The sequence below is a fragment of the Rhinolophus sinicus genome, chromosome 17, assembly GCF_057876585.1.
Source record: "Rhinolophus sinicus isolate RSI-liver-muscle chromosome 17, RSI-T2T, whole genome shotgun sequence".
Taxonomy (NCBI): Eukaryota; Metazoa; Chordata; class Mammalia; order Chiroptera; family Rhinolophidae; genus Rhinolophus; species Rhinolophus sinicus.
In genome coordinates this window covers 69,528,895-69,553,060 of record NC_142517.1, presented here as the reverse complement: position 1 = coordinate 69,553,060, position 24,166 = coordinate 69,528,895, and the positions used below count along the sequence as shown (strand labels likewise).

Below are 24,166 nucleotides of genomic sequence, written 5' to 3'. Positions count from 1 at the left end.
CTGTTGAGAGCCAAGCAAACCAGATACGCATCCCCACTTGTAACTTTCTTGTTCTCTTTCCCAGGAGATAGATACTGGCACTCCATCAGCCACCTGCAGCCAGAGACCTCCTATGACATCAAGATGCAGTGCTTTAATGAAGGAGGGGAGAGCGAGTTCAGCAACGTGATGATCTGTGAGACCAAAGGTGAGTCTCTTTGGATTCTCTCTTCTCCTCTTGAAATTGTCAGCAAACTAGGTCAAAGTCATCGTTCTGTGGGCCTTTCTGGGTATCTCTTCCCCAGAAAGACTCCTTATTTTCCAAGTACCCCTCAACTTTGTCATTTCTAACCCTTCTGTTCATTTGCCTGTGCCCCATATTATGTATGACTGGGTTGCCATAATGACGGCTACAAGGAACTTGGGAACTGACTCATACGTGAATTCATGGAATAGAACCCATTCTTAGGTTGGCAACTTTCTCTAAACACTTTACTCCTATGATAACACTCGATGTTTACTTAATTTAACTATAACACTATGATTTAGGAAAGAAACTAAGCATCAGAAAGTGATACACCTTAACCAAGGTCACGCAGCCAGCTAGAGGTGGAGCACACCCAGACTCTTTCTCTGCACTAAAACACATTAAACACATTCACATATTAACTTGTTAATAGTCTCACATTGATCAAGTGGGTATGTATCATTATCTCCATTTTGCAAATACTGGACGTGTATAAAGCAGGTGCATTGCAAAGAATATAATCAGGAGAAGATCACTGAGGAATAGAAATTGAGATAAGAAAACAACCCATTTTCCTATCACTGGCAACATTCTCCAGCTTTGCACTGCGTTCCCTCAGTTATTCACCAAATGCTGAGTGACCCCTGTTTGCATAGCCTGCCCTCTTCTGTCATATACAGTGAAGTGAGGGGGCAGATACATACACAGCCCAAAATCACGTGACACACACAGTGTCCAGGACAAAGTACAGAGATTTCACAAAGGCTTCGTACTGATCTTTTGGAAAGATTGAATCTTCAGGCTGGGCTGAGGAGGGAGTGGCAGATCAGCCTGCAAGTAACTCCAGATGCTTGGAATGTCTGGTGCCTGGAAGGAAGACAAGAGGGGGGAAGGTGCCAGGGACATTGGTGGGCCCTGGGCATCGAGGACCCTCTGGGCTCTGAGGTGGAGGGTCACTGCTGGCTCTGTTGTCAGAGGGTTACTGGTGACTATGCAGGAATGGCTGGGGGCAGAGAATGGGGGCTGTGAAGTAAAGGTGAAGAGAAGGGATGGATGTGGGGCTCTTTTCTGAGGAAGTGTGTTTAGGATCAGGGACGGACAACGGACAGCATGTCAGGGCTGGGAGAGAGAAAGGCATTCAAAAGAAGCCTTGAGCTTTCGAGCTTAAAGTACCACATGGGTGATATTGCCACGTATTGAAATGGGGGAGGCCAGAAGAGAACCAGATCCTATGAGACACAAACAAGGTAAAAGAGACTTACTAAATCTGATTCTTCTGAGACATCGAAATGCAAGTGTCCCATGAGAGAAGTAGGTCTGCCTGGTGAGGGCCCTGGGTCGGGGTATTTGGCAGTCATTAGGATACAGGCTAGGATGTATCATGGGAACAGATTAGAGTACACAGAGAGTACAGACCGAGAGGGACCAGGAAGACCTCCCAGTATCTGAGGAGAAGACAAAGGAACAGGAAAAGAGAAATGGGAGAAGCAGCAGAGAGGTAGTGGGGAAATCAGAAGCCTATAGTATCAGAAAGTCAAGGGGAAGACAGCTGTGAAGAGGAGTTAACAATGTCAGAGACACCCTGGTAATAGCAAAACGCAGAGGGGGAGTTTACCATCTTAACTTGTCAGTTTTGAATTGGCGTTTTACAATTACTGTCTGTCCCAGGAAGTCCCAACACCCACTTCCCTGCTCTGTGACCCGAGCTCATACCTAGTACTTCACATCTCTTAACCCGCCCAGAAAGAGCAAGTACATGGGTAAATTCTTCCATTCCCAGTTCTTTTGCTGGTTTTATGCATTTTTTATATTTTCTTCCAAAAGTTCACCAGTTCTTCTTTCAGAAAAACCGCTACAACGTTTATGCCTAGAGGACCCAGTCTAACTCGAGTGCATGACTCACAAATATCTCAGGTTGCCTTTTAAAATACAAAGTTCAGTTCTCTTCAACGACACCAAATTTCACATTAGGTGCCAATTTCATGCTGAGCTTGGACACCACAATCTCTAATAAAGGGTTTCAAGGCCCTGCCTTGTGAGTTTGACCCATTTCCCACCCCCATGGAATCAGAATATTGTTTCTTTTCATTTGTTGAAAAAGAAATGTCCAATAGATGCTGATCTGAGTTTTGTTCACAATTACAGCTCGGAAGTCTTCTGGTCAGCCTGGTCGACTCCCACCCCCGACTCTGGCTCCACCTCAGCCGCCACCCCCTGAAACCATGGAGCGGCCCGTGGGCACCGGGGCCATGGTGGCACGCTCCAGTGACCTGCCCTACCTGATTGTCGGGGTCGTCCTGGGCTCTGTCGTCCTCATCATCGTCGCCTTCATCCCCTTCTGCTTGTGGAGGGCCTGGTCTAAGCAAAGTGAGTGAGTGACCCTTCTCAGCACCAAGGGGAAGGAACCTAGAGAGGGGAGGACGGGCCCCCAGGCTCCCAAAGAGGTCTCCGTCCAGGGCAGGATCGGAGGCACCCTGCTTCCCGTTCACTGGAACCCAAGCTCCCGGGTCCCCCCAAGGGCTTGGAGAGAGTCAGAGAACACGTACTCCAAGATCGGGCCCTTTCCTCCAAGCGCATGGACCTCGGCAGAGGGTACTTACCTGGCTCCAACTCCCCGTAATGTCTGAAGCTGCTGCTCTGACTGCATGTTCATAGCAACCTGCCTCTTCCCTCCAAACATTTCCTGCCTCTTTGGATCCAGGGCTGCCTTAAGCTTTCCCCCTTATCCTGGGTTAATCTGACTGTTATTCACTAATTTCTGCTTCAAATGGCAACACACCTGGTGAGGTTGCCTCACCTAAATATGTCTCCTTCTGTTTGTTCAACACCTTCTTCCCCTAAACTCTTGCCTCTATATCCCCTCATTCACCTCCCTATTGCAAAAAAAAAGTCTAGATGTTAGGAAGAAATGGGTGACAGGAAGAATATTCTGAGGGAGAATATTCTCGTCTCAAGGGCAGTGTCAACTCCCTACTTCATTTGACCTTATGGTTCAGAGTTTTCTGAGATTCATGTGGGACTTTTTAAGCTGCCCCAGGCCTCCTTGGCCTAAGTATCTCTCTATCCTTCTGTCCTTCCAGAACATACAACAGACCTGGGTTTTCCTCGAAGTGCCCTTCTGTCTTCCTCCTGCCAATACACTATGGTACCACTGGGAGGACTCCCAGGCCACCGAGCCAATGGGCAGCCCTACCTCAATGGCACCAATGGACGGGTCTGTGCCAATGGGGCACATGTGAACAGGGGCTGCCCAGCAACTGCCGTGGGCTACGCAGGCATGAAACCTCAGCAACACTGCCCAGGGGAGCTTCAGCAGGTAACAGTCCTGGGTGTGTCGGCAAGCAGGCACAGGCAGGCACTATGGAGGGAGTGGCTGGGCTGCCTCCTGGGGCTTCCTCCCTTCCAGCCTCTAATCCTGGGCTGCTAGCCAGGCTTTCTTTAGTCAGGAACAGCTCATCCTATTGAAGAATGAACAGGAAACTTTCCTGGACTCTGGTATGACATTTTCGTTACTCTTTTGAGCAGCAGGATGACACCAATAGCCTGCTGAGGCAGACCATGCTTGGCAATGGATATGATGTCCACAGTCACCAGATCCCCAGGTAACCAGGCCCTCTCCGTCCCTGCCTTCTACTCCCCAGCCCCAGAGCTCACGTACCCTTTAGGTCCTCAAATCCAGCATCAGTCACTGAGAGGTTGAGTGCCAGCTTCTCTCAGGGTCCCCACACTTGACACCTGTTCCACTGGACTCTTACCCGGGGGGTCTCTGCAGTCAGGATGCCCCTTCTGTTCTGGAGCATGGGGTGGCCTCCGAATCCTCCCCTCACGTGGCAGGTGAGAGCAGCCACATACAGCGGGCTTTGCCCCTGGACACACATTGTCTCATACACTCAGGGCTTACACAGAATAAAATGGAGGCAGACTAGAATTACCCATGGGAATGATGGTGTGGCACCTCTTCATGTTCAGAGTGGAGCAGTCCCTGCCCGTCTGAGCTCTGACCCCCTCTGGTACCCTCGGTCAGGGAAACAGCTGGGCGGCGGCAATGAGGGCTCAGTCTGCCTGTACCTCACCTTCCCTCCTGGTCTCGTGCATGCAGAGGAGCCAAGGCTAACCCACACGAGGGCTCCTTCTTATACACACTGCCTGATGACTCAACGCACCAGCTGCTCCAGACCCATCAGGACTGCCACCACCTCCAGGAGAAGCCTGCTGCTGCCAGCCAGTTAGGAATGAGGGGTGTGCCCCAGAATCCTGGGCTGGAAACGACGTGGGACCCTCTTTTTCACCCAGGTCGGTGCCAGGGCCAGGCCGGAAATTGAACAGTCTGGGGATGACATGAGGTAGGCATCCCGCACCCAGGAGTGATTTGGAAGAGGGAAATAACAATTGACGGCGGTGCTTGATAAGAAGCCAATCACAGCTTTTACACAGGGGACACAGAGAAGGCAAAGGCGGCTGGCCACCCTCCTTCCTGCCTCAAGGCCCAGCAGACCTGTGGGAATGGACCAGTTGGGCCCTTCTCCAGCCTGGGAAGCTGTGACCTCAAAGGCTAAGGGAAAAGGACATTTTGCCGCTTTAGAGAAAGAAGTCCTTTGGTCTCTGCATTTCCAAGGCCATTCACAAACTCTTACTGCCTCTCATCACACTGAGAGGTGTTTTCTAATCACTCCAAAATACCTTGCTTTGTTGGTCTTGTCTCTTAACTAAGGACTAAGGTTACATCAGTCACTAAAGAGCCAAGTTCTCGCAAAAATATCATCATAACTCTGTGCTTCCACAGAACTTTTCTTCCAAGGGACCCAATGCACGCCAGCCCCATCCCCCCATCTTCCTGTACCGGTCTCTTGGAAGTCAGTGCATACTGGGGTGGGCGCAGGCTGGTTCGGAGGCACGGCTGATGTTTCTCAGCGTCCATGACATGGACGTAGGTCCACATGCAGATCCTCAACCCTGCTTCTGGGAGCTGAAATGCTAAAAGACAGGCACCCCCTAGAACCATCGTGAAAGCTGGACTACCTCATTTGGGGAAATGAGAACTGAGTGGGGTGATCATACCAGAAGGGTGGATGGACCAGCACCCTAAATCTGGAAGGAGCAGGGCTTCCTTCCACGCTTCATGGGTTCAGCCCTGGAGTATAGGCTAAGTGCTTGAGAGTCACCACGTTCCCAGCACTGAAAGGTGTAGGTGGGATGTGGGTTATGAGTGGCCTGCCCCATGTCTGTGAGAGACCTTAGAGGGCGCAGAGATGCCCTTGTCGTGCTGTAAGTGTCTCTTCTTTAGGACCAGTGGAACCATCTCCCATCGCAGAGAGAGACTGACCCAGTACCACTGAGCATTGGTTGTTGGTTAGTCTGGATTTTAATGTGTCCCACTTTTCTCTCCCCGCAGGCCCCCCATGCTGCTTGGGTCTTGTACCTGTTGAAGAAGTGGACAGTCCTGACTCCTGCCACGTGGGAGGAGAGTGGTGTCCCCAGCACCCCACGGGGGCCTACCTAGGACAGGAGCTTGGGAGACGGCTCTCCCCCAGCCCACCAGTGCATGTATCTTTTGAAACACCACCTCCCACAATTTAGGCAGAAGCCAATATTCCAGAAAGACTATATATTGTCGTTTTTAAAAAGAGACAGAGAAAATGGGTATTTATTTTTCTATAATAGCCATATTTATATATTTATACACTTGTAAATAAATGTGTATGTGTTTTTGTAATTCTGGAGAGACATAGGGAATCCTACCCATGGCGGTGTGAGAGGAAAAACAAGCTACAACATAACAGGAGTCAACCAGGAAAGAGGAACAGAGACTGGCCAGAAGAGACCGAGGCTGCAGGAGGCCCAGAGCAGCTGCTGAAGGGAAGAATCCTAGGCACTGTGAAGACCAGGACAGAAAAGCCAGGGCCATGCTACAACAGGCTGCAGACACCTGTGAAGAGGGTCGGATCTGGTGCTACAGGAAGTTTTCAGAAGATGCCCGTGAGAATAGACTGAGATGTGTATAGTACTATAAGCATTAACAAACCTTCCAGAATCAATAATCTGTGGCAACATATCTCTAAAAACAAACACTGTAACTTCTAAATAAATGTTTAGTCTTCCCTGTAACCTTCAGCTTAGTCACGTATGAGTCAGCGTCCTCCTTAGAGGTCAGGATTCAGTCTTTGAGTAACTGAAGAAAACACCCACTTGTGATATTTTCAGATCCATCAAGAGATGAGATCTGGAAAAGGTAGCAGATGTTTCTAATTTTTTGTCCTTGTAAATATTGAATGAATGTCAGTTGTGTTTTTTACTCATGCAGAATGCATTAATAACTGTTTAGTCCAGGAGGGAGACAGTATACAGTAGGCAAAGAGAAGCAGATTCACAGTTCTCTTACTGACTGGACTTGAGGTAAAACTTGGGTCATATCGAAGGAATGAAACGAATCCTTTCTATATAGGAGTGTGTGAGTGTGTGTTGAAGTCCAAGTATTTTCTCCATTTAGTTAAGTGTTATGCTACACGTGAACATGTGGTAAATGCCTGATAAAATTCACTTCCCTTCTTTCCAAAGACACACCAACATTGCTAGAGGAGTTGACTCACTGGTTGTTTAAAATCAGCATTTACTTACTACTTGCTGTTCAACCACAGGATCCATCTTCATACGTGGAACCTAGAACTAGATGGAGGCAGACTTGCAGTCTATCTTCTAGATTTCAGTAAAGTTACGGATGAAATGTCACTTGAGACACTTAATCTCATTAAGAGTCATTGTTCCAGACCCTGGCTTCTCTTGTCATGAACTAGGTAACCAAGATCCTAGGAAAGCCCAAGACTGATGCTAACGGCCTAAGACAAGTGCGCCCTCTGCTGGCCAGAACTTTTTCCATCCAACCGCTAAATTGGAAACACTCGTTGAGACACATGATTTTCAGAAAAACTATTTTAAAAACATTTTAAGAAATAAAATGAAGGGCTACAATTAACATGGAAATGATAAGAAAGGAGCCGTAGAGCAGGTAAGAGAAATGAGATGTGACTATAGACACAACCTGGCGGAGGGCCTAGAGACCGTCCCAGGAGCGGAACAGGGCTAGTGTTCTCAAGCTTTCTTAGCGACCACAGGGGGACCCTCAGAAGATCTGAGCTGTAGCTCACCTTCTAGCCCACGGGCTTAAAAAAAAAAAAAAAAAAAAAAAAAAAAAAGGTACAGGACTAACGCTTTCAATGACATTTTTCTTGCCAATGGCAAACAAAAAATCAGATGACCAAACAAATTTCCTAAAACAGGCCATACCAAAGCTGCTTTTTGGCAGTTTGAGATACAACCTTCTGAGACCTCATATTCAATCCAGTTGGTTCCAAACAGACGTAAAACAATTCAGTTCCATAATAAATAGATGTTGGGCGCTGCAGTCAGTTCTAAGGTAACCAAAAATTATTAAAACTACATGACTGGATCTTGTTTTAGACCTTTAGGTAAGTTCACTTTAAAATAACAGGATTATTGCAGAAAGACAGTGAAACAACTTCTGGTGAATTTTATGTCAGAAATCTTGGATGGATTTGAGAAAAAAAGCAAACTTGAAAGGTCCAGGGGCTTCACCTGTTCTCTTGTGCAGACTGAATGGGTGGGAGGATAAAGCCCCCTTTCTTACGCAAAAGAGCAATCTCTTCCTTTAAGGCCACAATCCTCTCTGCCTGGAGGTGGATCAACTCAGTGACCTTCTCTCTTGCCACAATATCTGCTTTTCGAAGGCCCTGGAAGGCATTGCCCTGTTGAAAGAAAACACATCCATACTTTAAGCATCATTTGGAACGTGAAAAGGTCCCTGCCCTTATACAACTGTTAGGAGAGCCTGCCTTCCAGCCCATTTAAATACGCATTGCTCCTTATGTTAAGGGACTTTCATTCTTCCACTGACAGTCTCCCATTGGAAATATGTCTTTTAGGCTAATGAACTCTTAAAATGCAAATCCCCTTCAGATGGGTAACTCCTTAAGCTAGCTATCATTCATACCCTAGAGGGGTCATCAATGAAATCATAAAAGACAAGATTACTCCTTTTTCTATACAGCGCATAGTCATATTTTATTATCCAAAAAGGAAATCTTTATTTCCTTATCTGATTTCTTTCCCTATTCAGCCAACTCCTGCTCAGGCTTTAGACAGCACCTCTAGGGAGGGCTTCTTTGACTAGGCTAGGATTTCCTGCTCTGTGTTCTATCAAAACAACCATGACACGTCATTGTAATTATCATATTGAACCATATAAAAATTTATATTTGACCATTTTTAAACCTAAAAAAGTGACAGTTTATTGTGGTTCAACCAAAATGTTTGTTTGATATATCTTTCTTACAAGATCCTGTGCCTCTTAGATACAGGACCTGGTGTATCTGGATCTCAGCACTCTACCCGGCACTCACCCTGGTGCTCGTTACATAAATAGATGCTTAATAAAATTTGAATGCACATTAAAGGAAGGGACATGCCACTTACCTAGTATCTACTCTATGCCTGGGGATTTACATATGCTGTCTCATTTAATCCTCACAACTCTGAACTAGATGGTTATTCCAATTTTACAGACACAGAAACTGAGACTGAGAAATTCATGAACTGGCCCAAATTACTATGTTATTAAGGACTGGAAGCAGAGTGAGAAACAGGTTACCTGAAGCGGACAGTCCATGAGTAGTCCATCACCCTCACTATGGCAGAACTTCATAGTGAGGGGGTTACCACTGCCCAATAGCTTCTGCCTCTTCTCCCTTGCCCGCCCTCACTTTAGAGGCTCTGAAAGCTAGACACTAACCTTACCCAGTTTCTCTTCCAACTAGAGGTGGCTAAGTGGATATAAGCAGAAAACTTGCTTTTGAAATGAAAGGGACAGAAGAGGCTGGGCCTATGGATGTGAAACAGAGCTGAGGTGGCCACCTTGTGACTCAGAAAATCACAGAGATACCGGCCCACGATGTCACGAATCCACTAAACCAAAACTGTTAAGTGAGAAAAATGACCCTATTTGTTTAATCTCCTTTCAACGGGGCTTTTGGTTACTTGCATATATACCAACTCATGCCCAGTCATTCCTGTCAGTCATTTTAAAAACACCTTAACTTTTTCCTCATTCTCCTCACCACATCCAAACAAATTTTGGATATTCTGACTTTGAAATGTCTTGTGACATTAGTTTCTTACCATCTGAATCCCGGTTCCTGCCTAGATTGTTGTAAGAATAGTAGCAATGGATGGAAGGAGGCAGACCTCAGTTTAAAAACTTAACTTCCTCATGCATTAGCTCTGAAAGCTTGAGCAAGTTATTTAACTACTCTGATCTTTGGAAAGTAATTATTTTTAGGATTAAATGAGATACCCATGTAAAGAGATTATACACGTAAAAGCATACCATAAAGATATACTATGTAAAGAGACATCCTATTTATTTTTCCATTCAACTGATCTCCTACCCAAACTCCAGTGTATCTGGACTTACCAAAGCACATCCAGTCAAGAAATGTTTTTACTGACTGCTTATTCTGCGAAGATTTGGTTTAGGCATTAACTTTCTCGAACACTGCCTTGGTTCTTCCCTTAAAAACTCTTCAGTGGATAAAGGCCCCTTGATATTTAAATTCTAGTCTTCCTCTCACATCTAATCTCTGATTATAAGCCTCCCAAATCCTCTTATTCATTCTCCCTGGAATAAATCACATTGTTCTTTTGGACTTTTGCTAAGACCAGAGATTTTTAAACTCGATCATGCATCAGAATCCCCTGGAAGGCTTGTTAAGCTGTTACCCACCAGCTTCTGACTCAGTAGATCTGGGTTGGATCCCACGAAATTGCGCCTCTAACAATTTTCCCAGGTGATGCTGACGCTGTTATTCAGCAACCACGCTGAAAACCTCTGACCTGGACCATATTTCCAGGGGGCTTAACGAAAACATGAAGAAAACCAACAGAAACAAACAACTGGCATTTTTGCAAATACTGTTGAAAGGATGACATATAGCTTAGAATATGTTATGTGTTAGGTTCCTAGAGGGCAAGGCTTAAATAGGGTGAATCTTTATAAATAAGTAGTATCCACCACATAGTAAGGACTACTACATTAGACTCAAATATATAAGAACAAGTTGAAAGCCATCAGAAGTAACAGATGTTTTAGTAAAGTAACATCCCACAATTCAAGATGCCCACTCTAAGTCAAAGAGATAAACGTATATTGGAAATGGATGTTTGACAGCAAATCAGGGGGTATATTAGTGTCATTACTTATACCTCAATAACCTTACCTCTCCAGGGCCAAGGCAAACCCTGCAGATGAGCACTTCTGTACATCTATGGCACCCAGGAGGCGTACAATAGAGCTAGTCCCTCCGGCTCACTGTAACGTGGCCAGTATCCGCTTAATGTTGTCAGGGACGCAGAGCGTCCAAGATCAAGGTTTGTTTAAATGCCAGCACTTGACACTTTTGTGAACAGCTGCCTTTACAAAGCTTCCCCAATCCTAACAAAAGGTCTGAAGAAAAGGCGCATACCTGCTGGTTCTGTAGGGTGTTCAACCGAGAATCTAGTTTCTTCTTTTCAATACATAAATCATTCATCTGATGAAGCTTTTTGGTGTGTTCTTTTGTCTTCATCATCAGTTCCCATCGCACTTGAGCAATCTTTTCCTACCAGGGCAGGAACGCGCAAAATGGATGAAGTGAATGAGAGGAAACAGAGAAACATGAATGTCCAGATTTGATCAAAACCATCAGGCAAATGAAGTGACATGCACATAGGAAAACACAATCACAAGCCAATATGTAAACGCAACCAGAAGCAACTGCATTTGGTCTGGTTTGACTAGAGAAAAGATAAAAAGAACGTCAGGGTAAAAGTTGGTAAAAATAAGATAGATATACTCCTTACTGAGGAATGAAATTAGTGTGCAGACTGAGCGCTAGTGTTTATTAATATAAAGGGAGAATGATAATTTAAGTGGGAAACTTGCATCTATTGCTCTTTCTGCAGTCTTGGCCCAGAATCCCAAAACTACTTGAATGGCTATACATCTGCTAATGGCTTTCCTTTATTCTCTTATTGCTCCAACAAATTATTTTAGATTGCACATATTATCTCCAGCACTCCCTTGGTAGGGACCAGTCCCACTGACATGAACACTTAAGTTACTTGCTTCTTCTGTGGCAAATCTTGGACAAGAAAAGATAGCACTAGGAACCTCTCCTCCTCTCCCATCTATTGATGAGATAAGACAGTAAACGGGAGAAGTCACAATGATTTGTGGGCTTCTGCAATCTTTGTAAAAGCTCCTGTCTTTGAATCAGGCTGTAACTGGGGCACTGCCGCATGACACGGCTCCAGGAACAAGGCAGGCATGAACATCTTCTAAGATCCAGCTAAATAGGCCATACCTTGTTATAAAGTTTATTACTTAGAGATGTTTTCTAATTTCCAGATTATACCAGCATGCAAAAGCTATATAGAGAAATACAATTAGGGTCCTCAGAATAGAGCAGTGCCACTTCTAACACTGAGTATTTATACATTAAGGTAGACCTCAAAATGAAATCTGGCATCTTTCATGCCATCTTACCATCATATTTACATGTATCCTGGACCCCAAGCCCCAGTGCTGGTGCATCCACCCCAAAAAGACAAGTCCCTCCAACTAAGTGAATGGTGAGGAAACCAAGACAGGCTTAAGATCACAAGATCACCGTGGGGGTAGGGGTCACAGATCCGACTCCAGCCGCACAGATGCTTTGCAGGAACCACTTACAGCTCACCAGGATTTCTTGCCTCCACCCAGGTACAACCAAAGTATTACAGATCACGTGCCCACTCATCCGTACCTCCCACATCTTAATTTCCTTTGCATTCAATAGCTCTTTTCGAAGTTTTTTGATCCTGAGCTCTTCAAGTGTTGTATTCACAGAAAGTGTCTGAAGAGCTTCTAGGTCTATCACGCGGCCAAATTTGCTGATCATTAGTTGACGGACTGTTTCTTCCATTTCTAAAAGAAGAGAGTCACTGTCAGGTTATCCAGTGGCTCCCATTGTTATTAAATGAACAATACCAATACCAATAACATTCTAAGGAATAACTTTTGTGGAAAGATGGTAAAAGATTTTATGTTACCAGTTGATTTTTCCTGTGACTTTACACCTGCCACTTTCCTCACTTAAAATGCCCGTTCCTGTATTGTCTTTTCATCTACTTCAAAATCCTGTGTAAAACAGACTCTTCCTTCCCATCTGGCTTACACACCCTGACCTGCCCCTCCTCAGACTGTCAATGGACCCCAATTAGATTATGAACTCTTCAGTTTTTAATTTTTTTTATTATTGATCTCTACAGCAGCCAGTGTTAAGAACAGAGTAGGCACTTAACAGAAGTTTACATCTTACTTCAAGTAAAAAAATGTAAGTCCTTATGGTGTTTCATGAGGCCCTACACGGTTTACCCTGCCCTGCCCCTCTTATCTCTCCTACTTCCTTTCCCACATCTGTCCCTTCATTTACACCAGACATGTTGTCCCCATTTGTGCATCTCAGATACTCCAGGCTCACTCCCATCTCAGTTCCCACTGTCTGGAATGCTGTTCCCCAGAAAGCCACATGGCTCACTCTGCCCAGTCCATTTTCTGAAAGCAAGTTGTGAGACCCGTGAAAGAGTCATTTCTAATACACTCAGTTCTGAAGGTATAACTGAGAGCCATCCTTGTCCTCTAACCCGGGAGAGCCACATCTTATCAGCTATGTCACCTTTCCAGAGAGTTCTTCCCATCCTCCTATGGACCTCAGCACTCTCAGCAATCCTTTTTAATATTTCTTTTTAATAATTATCTCCAGTTAACATGCAATATATTTAACTTTAGTTTATCGTCCTTCCCCAACGTGAGAACACTGGAATACCTGAGGAAAATTCCATTTGTGGGGTCTGAGCTCCCCAAGAAAATGTCATCTTGTAACAAGACTTTCTCAGGCACCAGACTATCTATCCCCAAGTGAAATCAGAAGGCCCTAAGGTATAACAAGATGATACAATTCTGTTATAGTGCAGAAATCTGTATTCAGGTATCGTGCTTATGGTTGAATTATAATAGTATAACTGGCATGGCTGCCATTTTGCACAGTCCAGGGAAGAGCTATTTATTTCTATTCTTTGTAAGTGCCCCCATGAACTTGTGTAATGTGGTGCCATGATAATCAGTGATGCAAATGGAATGGTTAGATTATTTCCACATGTGTGGCTAGCCTGTGGCTGCCACTTGGCCTCTGTCAGTAAGAACCTTGACACCCCCCAGCTAGCCCCATAGCCCCGTATAAGTGGGTACACTCTCCCATGACAGCCTCATGTACCAGGACAAGTCCTCTGGTCCTTGCCAGTCCCCCTGTGGAGCCAGGCTAATGCCTTTCTCCTGACTCCATTAGACAAGCTAGTGTTCATTGGGGGACTGGAAGACTCGGGAACACTCCCCACTCAGCTTCCCCGTGGCCATGAGCTATGCTGTCCTTGGAATGGAGTGAACTTACTCCTGCTCATTACCATGTTGTAGACTCTCCTCTTCTCCCCAATGGGTCTAGGGATGGGGAAAGACAACAACAAGCTGACAGTGGTGTTTCTCATCACTGTTAAGCCTTTTTTTCTCTGGGTTACAGGAAAGGAACCCACTCTTAGTTTCACATTCAGCATTAGGAAATCAGTCTTGAACCAGATTCATGACTTGCTTTCAGAAAATAGGCTGGGGGTGAGAGAAGAACTGTAAGTCACAGAAAAAACTCCCACCACAAACAACTATTTCTTTTTATTTCAACTAATACCCCCCAAATTTAAATACTTCATTTCATTTTCTTCACACATTTTCCCAAACTGAGTTTATCCCAACTGAAACAAGCTTCCTCACTTTCATACTAGTTTACACCTTGGTTTGAGGAATAGTACTTCCAAATATAAACAACACTCACAGGCTACAGAAGCCAAAAGAATGTGAAGTACGTGAGAAACATTGGAACCTCAAGACTTACACCTGAGAAAACTCTGTGTCTCAAGTAGTAAGTGTTATGCAAACATGGAGTACTAACATGTATTTTTTTAAATGTTATAATCCAGCCACCCACGAGGGCAGAACCATCTGCACTCATTGGAAACTGGCCTCTACATATCCCAGCAACTTAGATTGCTTGACCACTATATTATTTCCATTTTCTTTTCCTTTTTCAAATTTTCTTTTAAAAAATTGTTATTTAATTGTGGTCAAATACACATAACGTAAAACATACCATTTTAATCATTTTTAAGCATACAGTTCTGAGGCATTAAGGTAGGTGCTACAGTGTTGGTAATGTTATTTTTATTAAAGCTAGAATACTTCATCACTTGCACATATGTTCCATATATCAAATATTATAAAAAGTATTTTAAAAGATAATTACCCTTACACTATGCATCTTATAGTATGTACCTCGATTCCAGGTGGATTAAAATCGTAAATGTGAAGAACACAACTAAAAGAGGAAACTATAGAAAAATATCTTTATGACTTCAAAATAGGAAAGGATTTCTTAAACAACACACACACACACACACACACACACACACACAAAATGCACAAACCATAAATAGACCCGATAAAATTAACTACATTAAGATTTAAAATGTCGATATCCCAAAAAGATACACTAAACAAAGTAAAAAGGCAAGCCACAAACTAGAAGAGATTTGAAGTTCACTTAATGGACAAAGAAAGACAGAATATAGAAAGAACTCTCTAAAATCAATAAGAAAACAAGCGAAAAATAGAACTAAAAAATGGGTAAAGGATATGACAGGCAAGTTACAGAAAAGGAAACAAACAGATATACGTGAAGCTGTTCAACCTCACCAGAATCAAGGAAACATGAATAAAAACCACAATGAAATGCAACTTAACATCTACCAGGTTGGCAAAAATCTTAAAGTCTGATAATATCAAGAACTGATGACAGTATGAAACCTGGACAATTCTCACGCACTGCCAGGGGGGAAGCTAAGATTGTACAACCACTTGCAAGGCAATGTGGCAATATCCAGGAAAGCTGAAAATGCACACACCCCCTATTACCTAGAGACCCCTGTCCTGGGATTTACCTTCTCACACACCTGCCCAGGTAGACATGTACAAGAAGATTTACTGTAACATTGTCTATAATTCTGAAAAAGTAGAAATACCCTAAATATCAAAAGGAAACTGAAGAAATAAGCTCTTTCACAGTCCTATGATGGAATACTGTAATGGCAGTTAAAATGAATAATTATTGTAGCAATATGGATAACTCGAAAAAACTGGCTTAGTAAAGTGAACTGTAAAATTATATGAATAATATAGTATTATAGTGAAAAAATATGCAAAGTCAGTTCACATATTGTGTGTGTGGATACAAACACACATATGTATACTCACCTGGTGCTTGAACCTGGGGAAGGAGATAGCAGGATAGGATTAGAAAGAGAAAGGCCTTTAATTGTATCTTCAGTGTTACATTTCTTAAGCTTGGTAGTGATACATGGGTTATTATTATATTATTCAATATTTAATTATACATAAAATCTTTTATAATTCAGAGAAACCATTTCTATGAGAAAAGACTTATTTACCCCTTTAATATAGGAGAGTGATCATTGAACGGTATCAGGAGAGGCAGTAAGTAAGAAGATGGGAAGGGGTTCTTGTTTCTTCTAGATTGATTACTTACTGCTTTCGAAGTTGGAGACAGTCACTTGGTAGTGCTCTCTTATCAATAAATATAACTGATCAATAAATACCAGTAAATATTACTAGATAATTCATGAGCTCAGTTACTCACTGTTTATAGATTTTGATATCTCTCTTTTTTCTCTGATAAGCTGTTTTCTCCTCTCCCGGAATTCTTTGTTAAGTTTTTGTTGCTTGGAATTCTCCTCCTGGAGCTGTACAATTCGTTCTTGAAGCCGTCTCAAGGAGTGGTTAGAAAAGACGAGAGTTCCAGAAAGATCACTAGGTATTTCTCCAAATACCACATGCTCTATCTAACAAAAACAAAACAAAGTTCATTTAATGGACAAAGGAAGACAAAGATCAAACTAAATAAAAGGTCATAGAAAGCATGAGAGAAGCAATTCCTTCTGTTCCTTGTTTAGGTCCTTATTTTCTGACTTCTATGTTTCTCACCACTAAATAAGGTGAAAACAGGAGGTGGCCTTCAGATAGTAAGCCACATCGTATCCCTCTGGGGACAGCAAATCTCCCCACAAATATCATGGCTAATATCTACTGCATAATTGTGGAACAAACATTTCAGGGTAGGCATATTAGGCAAATAGCTACATACAGCTAACCCAATTTAGGTCAGGTGACACAGAGCAAATTAAACCCGAAACATTGCTGGAGGCAAAAATGACAAAACTGAAACTTTCCTACTTCAGATACATCATGAGAAGGCAGGGTTCTTTGGAAAAAAAACAAAACAATAATGCTGTGAAAGATAGAAGATAGCAGGAAAAGAAGAAGACCAAATCTGAGATGGGTTAATTCTATAAAAGAAGCCATAGGTGTGAGCCTGCAGGAGCAGAGCAGGGCTGTTGAGGACAGGACATTGAGGACATCTCTCATTCACAGGGTCACCTAGAGTCAGCCAACTCAACAGCACCTAGCACTGACACCCAATATATGTAAGATGGATATTGGGGTTTTCTTCTAAAACACAGCTTTCTCTCTTTATCGGACAAAATATAGTATGATGGGCCTTTTCTCTCATTGATATGTATCTCTGCATTTTAATATGTTATAATTCAAGTGAAGTGTGGACATGAGCAAAAAACAAAAGGGAAAAAGAGAAAATAATATTTTCCTTGGTCTTGACTTCTCTCATTAACAAGGAGAGATTAAGAATAGATAATTCTTGCATCGTTAGTTCATGTTTATTTAAAGATGATTAAACGTGATATTTGTGCAAGATCCAAGATTTCAACCTCAAGCATTCCATTCTTAAGTCATAGGCTCCTCATTCTCCAGACCTGAAATGATTCAACTTTCAAAGTTGAGTAAGAGTGATAGGAAAAAATACACGTTTATAACAATCTGAGAACAGATAAGAAAAATTGGGGTGTCATTCTACAAGTAGAACTGCCAGCAAAGGACAGCTTTTCACCCCACTGGTGACGCCGAACTGTTCTCTGGAAAAGCCTGGGTGTGGTGGTGGTTCTGCTTAGGGTGGGACGACCAAGCTTCTCTAGCCCCGTCACCTGGTGAAGCTTGAGTGGAATCACAACCAGCAGTTCATTTAGCCGCTGTTGCTTCTCTCGTTGATAAGCCTCCAGGGCCTCCTCTGCTGCATTCAGATTAGTTGCCACATTTCTTACCTGTGGAAAGACCCATGAGTGAAATGTTGACAAGATTCAGAGAACACGTACCCAAGGTGGTAAATAAGGGCATCCTGAGAGGAAGTATAAGCATGAGAAGGACCTGCTTTTGTGGGCTGTGATTAAATGGATGATCCCAGTTTGCAGCCCAGGAATGTATATTATCTTCTTCCTGCTAAGTCATGATCTACACACTACTTTCTCAATCATTCCTATGTCCCCAGGGTTGTAGAGGTTTTGTGAATGTTAGCTCAGAAGACATGTCCTCATCTGCCTTCTAGTTTCTGCATGAAAGAAGCAGCTCTCAGTATGGAATGTCTTTGCCAGGATGGTTCAAATCTTGTTTGGTCATTATGAACTCAATAAATTAAAGGAAAAGGCCTTTAAAGTTACAAAACTACTAACTACAGGATTTCCAAAGCACATTCATCTCCTAAAAAACTTGGAAGTTTTCCAAATCATTTCCTATTTCCAGAGGAGAAGCAATCTGTCAAAAATATTTCTAAATATGAATCAACTTAAATGATGGGGCTCTAGGAAAGAGTAACTAAGAGGGGAAAGTGAGCAGATATGGCAGAAATTAATCAATATACCAAAGTTTAACTTACTGGTCTCCAACAAGGGATGCACACACCCCATATTGTCAACAAAATGACCTACTGGGTGCAGAGAGAAAATATCAGAGTTTCTATTTCTATTTACTTTTATTCTTTTTAATTTCTGGGTTTTTAAAAAATGTTTCATCATATACAAAATACAGTTGACCATTAAACAATAGGAGTGTTAGGGGTGCCGACCGTTGGCACAGTCAAAAATCCGCATACAATTTAAGTTGGCCCTTCATACCCACAGATTCCCAACCAGGCATCGAAAATGCTGTTTTCAATCTGCAGTTAGTTGAATCCACAGGTGTGAAACCTGGGGATATGGAGGGCTGACTGTTGATTTATTGAAAAAACTGCATTATAAATGGACCTGCGCAGGTCAAACGTGTGTTGTTCAAATGTCAACTGTATATCAGTTCAATAGTTCATAAATATAATTTAAATACATATACATTTATTGTGTGGCTATGTGCTCCACAATTATTTTTATGTATAGAAGTATGTAATCAAAAAAGTTGGGAGACCAAAGATTTAGATAAAGTGCAATAGCCCCCATCAGGACTATGCTTAAAGAAAACAAAAAATTGGACATAACATCTGAAATGTTTCTTCTCTTGGGGAAAGTTGTAAATGACATTACTGCTATGAAATGGCAATATTATAGCTGAGATAAAGTGTAGCATCTTGGGAGAGGATAAACAGACTCGGAAAAGGCAAACCACCATACCTTTTTGGACAATATATCATTTTCCTTTTTGAGGTTATCAACAATTTTCTTTTCTTCAACTAATGCCTCCTCAATGTCCAGTCTTTTCTCTCGAAGTTGAAGTGCCAGTTCAAAAAGACCCATATCACAGTCTGAAAAGACAATCAAAATAGAGAAGAAGCCTTGTTTGTGATGGAATGTAGTAATACGGTAAGTGTGGATTAGGGGGCTGTCCATTTGTGGATCTACTCTAACAAGTTTTCACCACACTTAGGGCTCCATTATTCCAGGTAGAAATAATTAATAATCATGATGGGAACTATGATACCGGTCTGGATGTTCTGAGCAGTACTCTGAGTTGGTCTTTATGCCGGGCCCTCTATGTACATTATCTCGCTCAAGGCTCACAGGCTTTGCAAGGTAGAATCTATTGTTTTTATTTTAAAGATGAGGATGCTATGTCTCAGGCAGGTCACATAGCTGATATGTGACAGGATGGGATTCAAGTACAGTATCTCTATATTGATTTTCACTATATCACACTAACAGCCACATTTACCCACCAAGCAATAGATAAAAAATGTGAACATACAGTAGAGTACTACGTTGGAATTCAGGTACCTTAGCTCTAACCCTAGTTCTACCACAAAATTAGCTCCGACATTCTGTTCAAGCCATATAACCCTGCTATAAAAAAACATGAGTTATGCTGCAAGGTTTTTTACTAACTCGCGTCCACTCATAAATATTATGATTTTAAGAAGATTCTTATTTTCAAAATCAAAACAAGACTTAAACATTGTTTGAAATTAAACTTTAAAATTTGACTTAAAATGTTTATGAAATGTCTAGAAAAACAAATTCCAGACTGAAAATATATTTTTTTTTTTTTCCTACTGAACCATTCATCTATTGAGACTGTAAGAATATTGGTCTGGATGCTTCAGATTGGTTTCATCAGTGAAAACAGTGAACATAAATTGCCAAGCATCTCCAGGAAACTGGTACAAATTGACTTTACAAAACAGATCTGAAATATGAAAATTTGCATGAGTTTGTCCAAAAATGGGAGAACTTTGTTAAAAAAGAAAAGAAAAATGTATATAACAATCTTGTTTCTCTATAAAATGTAACTTGCTACATAATGAATGACTGAATCAACTATAGATTGTCTGCAGATTATTTGTCACTCATACATGGCTGCCTAAAGGAACAGAAAATAATCATCCAGAGAACCCCCAAAAATAGTCATTAGACTATACTTCATATCGGTGTCTTAAAACATCCTTTCCTTAAATGAGATGACTGAGAAACAAACCAAAAAAAAGGACCTTTTTGGTATGGTCAATCCACTTTCTCACTTCACAGAGAACACATGGTTTTATCCAACTTACTTGTTGGGCAGATAGAATCATCAAAAACCTCATCTTCAGATCCAGACTCATCCTCACCACTCTCCAAGCTGGATTCGTCTTCACTTGATTCGTCACTCTCCTCATCTTCATCTAAGGAGCGAGAGAAACATTGCTAATAAGCAGAGCAGATCCTGATTTTTAAATCTGAAATCCCAGTTTTTAAAAATAAAGTATTTGGCAATGAGTTAGTCACTAGAAAAATAACAGAGATAAAGAAGGAAATTACTCAATATTTTTAGAAGAGTTTTAAGTGGTGAAGGACATAGAGACCACGAACTCAAATGCCTGCAGAAGGTTGTGCAATTAATCTGAATGCTTTGAATCAGAGAGGGTTGAGACCAAGCTGCCAAACTGCTTATGTTGTGACACACCTAACACACACATGACTATAAAGGTCCACAATTCCTAAATCACAGTGCTCTGATAGCAGGTTTTTGCACCTTATCTGAACTGAAGTAATATTATTTATAATTTTTATTTAACCTACTTCACATGACTATTCTTGTCTTGCTGCAGAAGTATTAAGATGTTTGATTTAGAGATCCTGCACCAAATCCTGCGTGGGGTGTTAGTTGACAAAGACTCTCCTTTGGTTAATATCCAAAATTTATTTAAAAACCTCATACAACGCAACACACAAAAAAGCAAACAATCTAATGAAAAAATGGGCAGAGGATCTGAACAGACATTCCTCCAAAGAGGACATACAAATGGCCAATAGGCATAGGAAAAGATGCTCACCATCACTAATCATCAGAGAAATGCAAATAAAAACCATAATGAGATATCACCGCATACCTGTCAGAAAGGCTGTTATCAATAAATCAACAAACAACAAGTGTTGGTGAGGATTTAGAAAAAAGGGAATGCTTGTGCACTGTTGGTGGGATTGCAAATTGGTGCAGCCCCTATGGAAAACAGTATGGAGGCTCCTCAAAAAATTAAAAATATAATTAGGTTATGACCCAGCAATTCTACTCCTGGGTGTTTATCCAAAGAAATCCAAAACACTAATTCAAAAAAATACATCACTCCTATGTTTACTGCAGCTCTATTCACAATAGCCAAGATATAGAAACAACTGAAATGCCCATCCATAGACGATTGGATAAAGAAATTATAGTACATTTATACAATGGAGTATTACTCTGCCACAAAAAGAAAAATTTTTTACCATTTGCAACAACATGGATGGACCTAGAGGACATAATGCTTGTGAAATAAGTCAGACTGAGAAAGACAAATACCATCTGATCTCACTTATATGTGGAATCTAACAAACAGAATAAACAAACAAACAAAAGAGAAATAGACTCGTGGATACAGAGAACAAACTGATGGTAGCTAGATGAGAGGGGGGTTGCGTCGATGGGTGAGAAAGGTGAAGGGATTAGGAAGTACAAATGGGAGGTCACAAAATAGTCATGGGGATGTGAAATACAGTGTGGAGAATATAGCCAATAATATAAAAACTATGTATGGTGTCAGATGGGTACTAGACTTATTGCGGGGATCGCTTCACAAATTATATAAATGCCTAACCACTGTGCTGTACACCTGAAATATAAAATAATACTGAATGTCAACTATAATATGTATGTATGTGCGTGTGTGTGTAGTCACAGGATGTAAAGTACAGCATAGGTAGTATAGTCAATGGTATTGTAATAGCTATATAGTGTCAGATGGGTAGTAGACTTGTTAGGGTTTACACTTTGTGAAGGGTGTAAATGTCTAATCATTATGTTGTATTGTACACCGGGAACTAATAAGAATAAATACATAAGAATAAATAATAAATAAATAAATAAATAAATAAATAAATAAATAAATAAATAAAAACTCTCTCCTTTGACCAAACTTGAGTCAGGCTCCTGTGAGTCCTCTTTATGACTAGTCCTTGCCCACAGGCTCTGTCTTTAGTCCATTTAGTTCAGTTTTAGCAAGAATCCTGCTAAATCAGTTTAGTACAAAATCCCCCAACATTGATATCTGATCAAATTCCTTTTCCCTGCCCTCAATATCAATATCTTACCACGCTGGCCTGTCTTTGGCCAAAATCCTCTTAGAAGGGTTTAGCAAAGAATTACCTCTTAGTAATTTTCCATCCACTGACCCCGCACCCTGCTTCTTGACTTTTATTTGTATTCTCCACTTGTCCTTGTTGTATTCAGAGTTGAACTGAGTTTTCTCCCTTCCTACAAAAATCCCATTGTATTCGTCCCCCATAAATAAAGTCTGCCTTATTATTCTTTAAAAAGTGTTATGAATAATTTCTTTAACAGCATTATATACAACATCTTTATAAAAATTTTTGAATACTAAAACACACCTGCCCCGAAATTACATGTTGAAAGCTATGCAATGCTGATGACAGAAATCAAAGCGCTAAATAAATACATCTGTGCATGAATACTCATCATATTAAAGATGTCCATTCTCTCCAAATTGATATAAAGGTTTAACATCTTTGCTATCAAAATTCCAATAAGGTTTTTCGTAAATATAAAAAAATTATTCTAAAATATGGAAAGATAAAGGACAAGAATAACTAAAACAATTTTGAAAAAGAAGAATAAAGTGGGAAGAATTAGTATCCCTGATTTCAGGACTCAGTAGCTACTGTAATCAAAACTGTAGTATTGGAGGATAGATGGACATATAGATCAATAGAAGAGAATAAAGAACCCAGAAATAGATCCACAGAAATAGGCCAAAATGATTTTTGGCAAAGATCAACATCAATTCAATGGAAGAGAGACAGCCTTTTCAACAATTGGACATTCATAGGAAAACAAAAACTTTTACCTGAGTCTCATACCTTATACAAAAATGAAAACCAAATGGGTAATGGACTTAAGCGTGAATTTTAAAACTATAAAACTTTTAGAAAAATATAGGAGGAAATCTTCAGGACCTAAAGCTAGGCAAAATTCTTAGACTTGACACCGAAACAAGATCCATAAAAGGAAAAATTGACAAATTGGACATCAACAAAGTTAAAAAGTTTTGCTCTGCAAAAGACCCTGTTAAGGGAACAAAAAGCTATAGACTGGAAAAAGATATTTGCACACAAATATCTGACACAGGGCTAGTATGTAGAATATATTTTTAAAAAACTCTCAGAATTCAACAGCACAAAAGCAAACAATCCTATTCAAACATGGGCAAAAGGTGTGAAGAGACATTTTACTGAAGAAGATATACAGTTGGCAAATAAAAATTGAAAATATGTGCTTATTTAATGAAACTGCCCTATGCTCTCTCATACCAGATACACACACACACACACACACACACACACACACACACACACACGGTTGGAGACCTAAAAGGTTTATATCTTCTCCTCTTTAACCTCCACAATGCCTCTACACTGTCTACATTGTGGTGAAGAAACAGTATCTAATATGTCCCTTAGTTATTTCTTTATTTCATGCTAATGAGAAAAAATAGTATCGTATGTAAGAAAGAAATACAAACCAGCATCTCCTTCCACCTCCTTTTTCTTCACCCGTTTAATCTTCTTCTTTAGGACCTTCATCAAGAAGTTTTCAAATTTATTGTTTTCGCCAAGGGCTGTTTGGAAAGCAGCATAGAGTGCCTTTTCTTGGTCCTGAAGCCTAGTAATTTCATTCTTTTTCTCTTCCATCTCTTTAAGAGTTTCATTTATTTTCCACTAAATGAACAATAACAAAAACAAATGATAAAACATTTCTGATAAACCAGGTTCAGAGAACAATGTACATCACAATGTAAGGTTATAGTCTACACACATTTTTTTAAAGCTCCTTAATAGAAGTTTATGAGTACAGTTTTGCAGAGCCATCCATTT

At 41.2% G+C, this 24,166-nt stretch overlaps 2 protein-coding genes across 10 annotated transcripts in view; one reads left to right on the top strand and one right to left on the bottom strand.

The window, feature by feature from the left end:
- The window catches only part of BOC (BOC cell adhesion associated, oncogene regulated), a 75,622-nt gene extending 69,291 nt beyond the window's left edge, over positions 1 to 6,331 (top strand). For all 6 annotated transcript variants that reach the window (XM_074331883.2, XM_019734865.3, XM_074331864.2 and 3 more), the window contains 6 exons: positions 65 to 187; positions 2,372 to 2,593; positions 3,307 to 3,542; positions 3,752 to 3,828; positions 4,326 to 4,519; positions 5,619 to 6,331. In XM_074331883.2, the coding sequence (XP_074187984.2) occupies positions 65 to 187; positions 2,372 to 2,593; positions 3,307 to 3,542; positions 3,752 to 3,828; positions 4,326 to 4,519; positions 5,619 to 5,803 (1,037 nt within the window). In that variant the 3' untranslated portion in view covers positions 5,804 to 6,331. The remainder of the gene's footprint in view (positions 1 to 64; positions 188 to 2,371; positions 2,594 to 3,306; positions 3,543 to 3,751; positions 3,829 to 4,325; positions 4,520 to 5,618) is intronic.
- Positions 4,984 to 24,166, bottom strand: part of CFAP44 (cilia and flagella associated protein 44) — a 95,342-nt gene continuing 76,159 nt past the window's right edge. Inside the window, exons 28-36 of one of the 4 annotated variants that reach the window (XM_088794184.1) lie at positions 23,815 to 24,010; positions 20,311 to 20,421; positions 18,938 to 19,068; positions 17,489 to 17,605; positions 16,072 to 16,273; positions 12,079 to 12,239; positions 10,759 to 10,893; positions 7,817 to 7,986; positions 4,984 to 5,200 (exon numbers count right to left, since the gene is read on the bottom strand). In XM_088794184.1, the coding sequence (XP_088650310.1) occupies positions 5,134 to 5,200; positions 7,817 to 7,986; positions 10,759 to 10,893; positions 12,079 to 12,239; positions 16,072 to 16,273; positions 17,489 to 17,605; positions 18,938 to 19,068; positions 20,311 to 20,421; positions 23,815 to 24,010 (1,290 nt within the window). In that variant the 3' untranslated portion in view covers positions 4,984 to 5,133. Of the gene's footprint in view, positions 5,201 to 5,839; positions 7,987 to 10,019; positions 10,151 to 10,758; positions 10,894 to 12,078; positions 12,240 to 16,071; positions 16,274 to 17,488; positions 17,606 to 18,937; positions 19,069 to 20,310; positions 20,422 to 23,814; positions 24,011 to 24,166 lie in introns of those variants that run through there. The other 3 variants (XR_012496298.2, XM_019734863.3, XM_074331850.2) reach the window with 3 other exon arrangements.